This window comes from Castanea sativa, chromosome 3, assembly GCF_040712315.1.
Source record: "Castanea sativa cultivar Marrone di Chiusa Pesio chromosome 3, ASM4071231v1".
NCBI classification, from domain to species: domain Eukaryota; kingdom Viridiplantae; phylum Streptophyta; class Magnoliopsida; order Fagales; family Fagaceae; genus Castanea; species Castanea sativa.
In genome coordinates this window covers 31,523,190-31,533,067 of record NC_134015.1, presented here as the reverse complement: position 1 = coordinate 31,533,067, position 9,878 = coordinate 31,523,190, and the positions used below count along the sequence as shown (strand labels likewise).

The 9,878-nt window shown below is 38.5% G+C and overlaps 1 protein-coding gene across 1 annotated transcript; it reads left to right on the top strand.

Annotated features, from left to right (window-relative positions):
• Positions 1-6,370: 6,370 nt before the first annotated feature.
• LOC142628824 (uncharacterized) lies at positions 6,371-6,835 on the top strand. Its single transcript, XM_075802861.1, has one exon. The coding sequence runs from the start codon at positions 6,371-6,373 to the stop codon at positions 6,833-6,835; it is 465 nt and encodes a 154-aa protein (XP_075658976.1).
• Positions 6,836-9,878: the final 3,043 nt, after the last annotated feature.

The window sequence follows — 9,878 nt, the reverse complement described above, 5'->3', positions numbered from 1 at the left end:
CTAGCTTTCCTTCATTAGATGCTCCTCTTGAGGAAAAACAGCAATATGATCGTTGGCAGAAATCTAATAAGATGGCCAAGTGCTATATCCTAGCATCTATCTCAAATGTTTTACAGCATCAGATACAGGATGTAGAACTAACTTCAGACATTATACTAAGTCTGAAGGAGATGTTTGGTGAGCAAGACCGTTCTGCAAGGCAAGAAACCATATAGCAAATTTATAATACCAAAATGGCTGAAGGCAATTCAGTGAGGGAACATTGTGTAACAATGATCTCTAATCTGAATACATTGGAGGTTTTAGGTGCCGATATTGATGGAGAATCCCAAGTGGATATGATACTCTAGTCACTACCGGAATCATTCAAGGAATTCAGACTAAATTATAACATGAACAAAAAGATTTATTCATTGTCTGAATTAATGAATGAATTGGTAGCGGCGGAAGGCATCCTTGGTACTTCTAGTGTTGAAGCCAATATGGGTGAAGCTTCTACTTCTCAACCTAAGTCGAAAGGAAAGGGTAAGAAGAAGAAGAAGAAGAAGAAGAAGAAGAAGAAGAAGAAGAAGGACTTCACTAAGCAAGAGGGTAAGCAAATTGCCTTAGGGGTTGCTGACAAAGGAAGGAAGATCAAAGGAAAGGGTTTCCATTGTAGTGAAAAAGGACATTGGAAGAGGAATGGTCCAAAGTTCAAAGCTACCAAGAATAAGGGTATGAAAAGTTCCTTTCTTCTTGAAATATGTTTGGTACAGAATTCCAACGATTCCTGGTGTGTGGATTCAGGTTGTACTAATCATATTTACAATTTTTTGCAGGGGTTTCAGGAGACCAGAAAGTTGAGTGAAAAGGAATTGTTTCTTACTTTGGCTGATGCGAGCAAGATTCCAGTTGTAGCTGTTGGAGTTGTTAATTTATGCTTTGAGTATAGGGTTTTAATATTGGAAGATTGTCTATTTGTACCCAATGTTCGTAGGAATTTAATTTCTGCTACTTATTTGGGTAAACATGGATATTGTGTTATCCTTAAAGACAATGTTGTAATAAAGAAAGGTAAAGTGTTTATCTATTCAGTTTGCTACCAATCCACTATGGGGTCTACTTAGACCCTTGGTTGGAATCATAGCCCACCTGGTTGTGAGTGACCAACTTATTTATCCCTTTATCCTTAGAGAGCCTACCCACACTAGAGAGATCCTAAACCCTATCACCAAGGATACCCTTTATATCTCTTGTTTGCTCAACCATATATCATGTGTTCACCTAATTCTAAGGAACAAATAAAGAATGTAAAAAATGAAAAGGGATGACCCTAAAGTTATGGTATACTCTAAGGAGTTATGGGATAAAAGAAAAGAAGCTCTCACATATAAGAGGCTTGTCCCTAAATCTAAAGATATATCTTAACTTGAAAGGTTCATAAGACCATAGCCTAATTGCAATCATAGGCCTAAGTGGAAAAAGCCCTCTTGAAAAAGAGGACTTTGGGCCTATGATAACAAATATGCTATGGACTTAGCATCCAAAATCCTACAAAGCCAATATGAACTTCCCTAATCTTAGGCATCCTTGTTGCATGCCTAGGCCCAAAATGATGAGAATATCATGGACTTTGAGAGGAAGGCTACAATTTATTCTAGCTAAATAGCCATTTAAAAAAAAAGTAAAATATAAATAATGAAAAGCCCAAAAATGATGTATACATTGTAAGCCCAAGTTTGAGACAAAGGGTTGAAAAATTCCTATGTACATTCTAATGAAAGCCCATGAGAGTAAGATAAGAGCTTTATTGTAAATGGACCAAAGCCCAATGAAACAAGGGACAAGAATCCGTGAGAGGAAAGGGAGTGACATTGTAATTGGGTCTTCATTAAAATGAACTTAGGAATTTTCTAAGGACATCTAAAAAAAAAAGGAACCTTTAATTGAGACATGAACTTAATGAAAATTGGGCTTCTTTTCAAACATCATTCCAATCCAAGTCCAATGAAATGGAGGACATCCAAAGGGAAGACTCCTCAATAGGGAAAGATGGATACTGCAAGTGAGAAGGTCCTTATGCAAAAGATGCTCGAATGTACGAAGGCGCAAGTTGAAGTCCCTAAGAAGATAATAAGCCACGTCTCTGAAATTGAGAAAGAAGAAGCTGAAAGAAAAAAAGGCTAATCGTGAACCAAGTGAGCTGACTCAAGAAGACATCAATCGCATGATGATGGAATGGAAAGTCTGTCTACTTCTACCCAACTTTAAGCCACAACTAAAAAGTGATCCTAGACCATGGATTTTCAAGAAGGCCCATGTCAATGACTTTTCCAAATTAGGAGATGCAAGATCATGGGAAGATCATGATTGGCTAGAATGGACCTTGAAGGTAGGGACAACTCAGGTCACCCTAACTGGCTTCATGCTTGAACACAACATGGAACCTTCTTTTGACGACAACTAATATCTCGTGATGAACAAAGAAGAAGAAGGAGATGATGAAATGATTAGCTGTTGGAGTGGGGATGATGGCAATTGGTTCCTTGACGACGTGAGAAGAGACTTCCCCAAAAAAGGCAAGGATCTGTATGACATGACCAAAGCTATGCATGTGTGGGAGCCTCTAAAGATGGAATACTGGCTAAAGAAAGACAAGGGGAAGAGTGGCAAGCCTTGAAGAAGAAAGGAGAAAGAATTCATCATGCCTATTATGGGGCCCATTAATAATTGGACTTAGGCTGGGTTTTCTGAGGACATGGAGAAAAGTTTTGTAATGCAAGTTCCAATGTACTTTTCAATAAGATGAATTCTGATTTGGCTTACTTTGATGTGTCCCATAACATTGAAATTCTTCACTTAAATGATTCAAATGAATAAGAAAATGAAATTAATAAAGAATTGGAAAAGAAAATTGAACCTATGGAACCAACTCTTGAAACTATTAATTTAGGCAATGATGATAATCAACGTTTAATTAAAATTGGCTCAACTCTAAATGAAAAAGAAAGAAAAGATCTTCAAGAACTTCTCACAAAATTTCAAGAGGTGTTTGCATGGTCCTATGAAGATATGCCCGAAATTGACCCTGAAATAGCTCAACATCACATTGATACTCATGATCACATGGTGCCCGTCAAGCAAAAATTGAGAAAATGAGTGTGGATTTTAGGGATATGACTTTCCTCTCCCTCACGTTGATGTCTTGGTAGATAACACGACGGGAAGTGCCTTGATGTCTTTCATGGATGGTTTCTCAAGGTACAACCAAACCAAGATGGCTCCCAAGGACATGACCAAAACCACTTTCACTACCGAATGGGGAATCTATTGTTACAAGGTAATGCCGTTTGGCCTCAAAAATGCTAGGGCAACTTACCAAAGGATGGTCACTGCCTTGTTACATGATATGATGCACAATGAGGTAGAAGTGTATGTCGATGATATGATAGTGAAATCCATGGATAAAGAAAGCCACCCCATAAACTTGAGGAAGTTCTTTGAGAGGATTAAAGAATATAGATTGAGGTTGAACCCACAAAAATGCACCTTTGGAGTAAATTCTGGAAAATTGCTAGGCTTCCTAATGAGTGATAAAGGGATAGAAGTTGACTCGTCCAAGAATAAAGCCATATTGGAGATGCCTCCACCCAAAAGTGAGAAAGAGATTAGGGGTTTCTTTGGCTGATTACAGTACATTAGTCGATTCATTGCCAAGCTCACTTCCACTTGTGAGCCCATCTTCAAACTCCTAAGGAAGAATGAACCACATACATTAGGGGTGTACAAAAAACCGAGGAACTGAAAAAACCGCCCGAAACCAACTGAACCGTTGCCAAAATTTCAGTTTGGTTTCGGTTTCATTTTTTAAAGATCGAAATTTTCGGTTTCGATTTTGGTGCTGGATTTTTTCACCCCGAAACCGACTGAACCAACCGAGATATATATATTTATGTAACTTTAATACATAACTAATTAGTGGCTTAGTGGTATGCTCCTTGTGGTTTGGCTAGCTAATCCCAGGTTCGAGCCTTCGTGTGGGACGTGGGTTTTTTGCTATTTAATTTTTTAAAACCCTAGAGCATGAGATGAATATAGAAATACCCTTATTTTATTCCTCCATTTTCTTTTCTTTAGCCACCCCCTTCCTTAACTTTTTCTCTCAATTTTTTCTCTGTCTTTTTCTACCCTTCTCGCTTCAGTTGACACACACACACAGAGCAAAAAGGAAGAAGAAGCTTTCTCATGCTTTCTTTGCTTCAGATCGATGAAGACCAATTGTAACAAATCTCTACTTCCCTGATCTTTCGTATATCTTAGATTCTCATATAATTGGTGAGTTTTTTTAACACTTTAGGCTGTGTTTGTTTTGTTTCGTTTATAATGTGATTTTTTTTTCAAGTGAATGGTGATTTTACTTTAAAGTGATCTGTGTGAAAAGTTTTGAGCTTGTGGTTTTTATCGATTTTGAGTGTGATTTTTTATGCTTTGGTTTTTGCTTTATCTTTTCAAAGAGTGTGGTTTTGAAAATCTCAATAACCCTCTCTTTTGAAAACTAAAAACCGACTGAAATTGAAATACACCGAAATCGATTGATTTTCAGCCATTTCGATCGGTTTCGGTTGAGAATTTCACAAACCGAAATATTCGATTTCGGTTGGCCATACGCATACAAACCGACCGAAACCGAACCAAGCACAACCTAACATACATGGAACGAAGAGTGCCAAAAAGCCTTTGAACTTATCAAGGATTATCTCCTCCACCCACCTATCCTAGCGTCTTTGTAACAAGAAAAACCCTTACTCCTCTACCTCTCTATCATAGGGGATGCGATTGGAAGTATGCTTGCACAAGAAGATGATGAGAAGAATGAGAGGGCCATATACTACTTGAGCAAGAGGTTCCATGATTACGAGACTAGGTACAATCCCATAGAAAAGTCATACTTTGCACTTGTTTGGGCCGTACAAAAATTGAGACATGTCATTTTACCCTTCCAAATGTAGGTGGCAGCGAGAATGGACCCATTGAAGTATCTCTTTGCGAAACTCACTTTGAGTGGAAGATTGTCAAGATGGTTGATCTTGTTGGTAGAGTTCAATTTGAAATATGTGGCTAGAAAAACTATCAAAGGGACCATCGTGTTAGATTTTTGTGCTGAGAATCCTAAGGGGGAAGATGGTAAAGAAGACTTCCCACATGAGGAAATTTTGGATGTTGAGTTATGAACATGGAATATGTACTTTGACGAAGCCATAAATTAATATGTGAATGGGATAGGAGTACTCTTGATCACTCCCGAGGTATCTCACATACCTTTGGCAATCAGGTTGAACTTTGAAGCAAAAAATAACATGGCTGAATATGAGGCTTGTATTGCTAGAATGGAAACTCTTTGAGAATTGAGAGTAAAAGAGGCCGAAGTCTTTAGAGATTCAACTTTGGTTATAACTCAAGCACAGAAGTTGTGGAAAGTGAAGAAGGAAGACTTAAAGCCTTATAAAAAAATACTTGGAAGTCTTAACCAAGACCTTTGACAAGATTGAGTACACAATCATCCGTGGTTGAAATGCCCGAGGGAGTGTGGACATGACCCTGGAGATTGAAAAAAGTTATGAGGAAGTGCACAAAGGAAAGAACAAAGCTTCAGTAATGACCATAGAGGAAGGGGAAGTTCCATGGTACTATGCCATCATGAAGTTCTTGGAACTAGAGGCATATCTAGATGGTGCCGACAAGAAAGAACGTTGTTCTGTTAGGATGATGGCAACACAATGCATCCTATGTGGAGGACAAATCTATAATTGATCCTACGATGGTGTACACCTTCGTTGCTTGAAGGGAGAAGAAGCCAAGAAGGTAATGGAAGAAGTTCATCAAGGGATTTGCGGCCCTCATATGAATGGAAGAATGTTAGCCAAGAAAATCCTAAGGATAGGGTACTACTTGAATACGATGGAGACCAATTATGTGGAATATGTGAAAAGTTGCCATAATTGTCAAATACACCCCAACTTGAGCCATGTACCACCTAATGAATTGTATAGTATAACTTCTCCATGGCCATTCTCGGTTTAGGGCATATATGTGATTGGAAGAATAGATCCTAAGGCTTCAAATGGGCATGAGTACATTTTAGTGGCAATTGACTATTTCACCAAGTGGGTGGAAGCAGCCTCCTACTTCATGTTGAAGGCTAAGCATATGGCCCTATCCTTATAAAACAACATCATATGTCAGTTCGAGGTACCCCACGAGATCATCTCCAATAATGGTTCCCACTTTGAGGGTGAAGTCCGAAGGGTCATGTAAGAATATGGCATTGAGCATCACAAGTCTTCACCATATCGACCACAAGCTAATGGGGCCGTAGAAGTTGCTAATAAGAATGTGGGGTTATAGGACTTCTATCCGTGCATCGACTGGGGCAACACCTTACTCTTTGGTTTATGGTAGTGAGGCAGTGCTTCCTATTGAGGTAGAGATACAATCTTTGAGGGTTTTGGTGGAAACTGAGGTCCTAGAAAAGGATTGGGCTAAGGCGAGATACAAAAAATTGACTTTGATAAATGAGAAGAGGGCTAGGACACAATACCATGCACAAGGGTACCAAAAGAGGATTGCTAAAGCATTCAACAAGAAACTGAAACTGAGAAACCTTAAAGAAGGAGACTTGGTCCTAAAGGTGCTTAGAGATGAAAATTTTGATCCAAGAGGAAAGATGAAGCCAAGGTGGTCTAGGCCTTTTATCATTAAGAACATGTCTGGGGGTGCCATAAGGATCACAGATTTGGATGGGGAACAGATGCTTCACCCCATTAACATGGATAAACTCTGGAAATACCACATTTAAAAAGAAAAAAGAGAAGAAAAAAAAGCCTACTAGGTTGAAAAACCAAAAGGGCGGCCTAGGAAAAAGTTAAGGCAAAAGAACCCTACTAGATTGAAAACTTGAAAGGGTGGTCTAGGCAAAAGTTAGGGGAAAAGACCATGGGCATGACGAAAATTCCCAAAGGGATGTCATGGGCAAATATTACATAGACAAGGGAAAAGAAAATAAAAAAGATGAATAAATGAGATGACAATAACCAAAGATAATAAAAAGGAAATTCTCTCATTGCTCAAATTAAAAGATAATAAGTTTTTTTTCATAGGGGATTCGGGACATTTCAATCCTTTATTAAATTGAAAAACAAAAACATAGGAATCATAAAAGTGCAAAAAAGTAAAATATAGGGCATATTAGGGTGGTCACTTTGTCCTCTTTGCTTCCTTACTAGTCCTCATATAAGCTTTCTCATCCCTCAGAATCCACTTCATGTCATCCTTCGACCATTTCTTGTACCTCGTAGTGGGATAGATGTATTTAAAAGGAACGATGTCCTTTGTCACCCTATGACGTGGCCAAGCCTCACTGATCTTGCCCAAGATCCTATTGGTGAACATCGTGGTGTGGAAGGCACCTTCATCATCAAGAGCTCCTTGACGTTCTCCAAATTGCCTTGAGATATAACAAGTGAAGTAGTAAGAACGGCAATGAAGCTTAACTAAAGTTACACAGAGATACTTGTAGCAACTATGGATCATGTTTAAGATATGCCACCACTCCACGACCCACTAAATTTTGGTCTACTTAAGGTGACCCATAAGCTCCATGTATTCCTCAAAGCTCATGTCACTTTGATGAAGCTGGAGGTCTCTAAGATGCCTAGGAAGGTAAGTGTTGAGGGGTACAGTAGGATGTTAAAGCATCTCAAGCCTCTCTTGTAGCCATATCAACAACAAAAAATGGAAAGCATGAGTGAGAAAAAAATAAAAATGATGAAAGACGATATAACGTACCTTGATGGGTTGAAAACCGAAAGGAAATCCATGTAAAATTAGAGAAATCCCGCTAGGTTAAGAACCTAGGCAAAAGTTAGAGATTATACCTGAAGAAGAAGAGGACTTCCAACAAAAAAGCTTGCGTCCTTCCTATTAAAGGCATCCAAACCATTGTGGGTTTCCGCAAAGATCAAGCTCACCAGATTACCTCTCTTTAGCTCATAAGCCACCATGCACATCCAAAGGTCCACATAGTATGACTTTTGGACCAAGAAATACCTTGCAAGGGCAAATAAGTAAAAGGTACAAAGGAAGTATGAGCATGGCCTCTCACTTTTAGGAAGGGCCGAACCAAAAAAATAATCAAAGACCAGCCTAAGGTTGAGCTTGCTAATGACACACCACCTATTGGCTATAGCAGTAGGGATGTCCAACACAACTCATAGCAAGGAAGGAAGATCCCTACTGTTAAGGACATATTTTATATAATTGGCTAATCCTTTGACAAAACGTACTTTACTTGTAATTAGGTAGATTTAGGATGTGTTTAATACTTCAAGAAACATGTTGTTCAAGCCAAGTATTACAGCCATGAAGATTGGACTAAGAAACAAGTGAAGAAGGTTATTCATTAAAGCTGGACAGATTCTCGATAGCTCTCGACAGATAGCTATCTATCGAGGTTTAATGAGACTCAATAGCTCTCAACAGATTCTATCTATCAAGCTCTTGATTTTCGGCCCATGCTTTTGTATTTGTATAAGGTTTCTTTTCTTACAACCCTAGACATATATAAGGCTTATTTTAAAGGCCGTCATATAAGAGAATACAAGGAGAACACATGCAAAAAAGTGACTAATGTCTTATTCTCTCTGAAAGAAGCTACTGCGTCTTTGCGCCATAGGTTTTGTAACCAACTGCTTCTTGACCTTCATTGTTGATGAAGTGAAGAACTTTGCAACCAACATTCTTCTTCCTCAAGTTGGTGAGTGAGTCACGTATTGGGATTCGTGCAAAGGAGCTAGTCACATACTAAGATCCGTGCATCAAAGGGTGGCATTCATATATTGAAGAGTTCAGAGGTTTTGAAGTGGTAGAAGGCTTCTACTGTAAGTTCATCTATGGGGATTGTAGAGTTTAGGGACAAAGGTTTTGTACTAGATCTTAAACTTCTCTTTACTATTGTGAATTGCTTTTTGGGAAGGTTTCCCCCCAGGTTTTTTACAATGAAACTAGTTTGTTTCATTGGTTTTCTTAGGTCATCATATCTTGTCTTATTTACTTTTCCACTGTGCATGATATTGACATGATATTGATGTTTGTTTGTTTTAACAAGTCTTATACATAATAAATCTAATTAATAACTTAGGTTTAAAACTTTTTAATTCTATCCACCGGGGTCTAAATTTCCCAACAAGTGGTATCAAAGCGAGTACACTCTGATTGGATTAATTTCCTGAGTGTGTTGTCATGGATCATGGACAATCTCTTTTGATTCCTCCTTTATTTGATGGCACTAATTATGTGTACTGGAGAGTTCACATGAAAGTTTTTTTGCAGACTCTAGGTGAACAAGTATGGCAAGTTGTTGAAGTTGGCTGGATTAAGTCAAAGGAAGCACCGGTGAATTGGGATGAAGCAACAATCATAGCGGCAAATTTCAATAGTATGGCCTTGAATGCTTTGTTTTGTGGGGTGACCAATGAGGAATTCAAGAAAATATCATCCACGAAAGTTGCCAAGGAAGCATGGACCATTCTTGAGACCACCTATGAAAGTACCAAGGCAGTAAAGACTATGAAACTTCAAAAACTCACTAGTAGTTTATAAGAAATAAGGATGGAGGAGGATGAGGCCTTTGATAAGTTATATGCTAAACTCAAGGATATTATGAATTCTGCCTTCAGCCTTGGAGAATCTATAGCAAAATCCAAAATTGTTAGGAAAATCCTTAGGTCCTTACCTGAAAGATTCCACGCCAAGATCATTACCATTGAATAAGTAAAGGACATTGATCACATTCCTTTGACTGAGCTTGTAGGGAACCTTCAAACCTATGAGATGGGATTAGG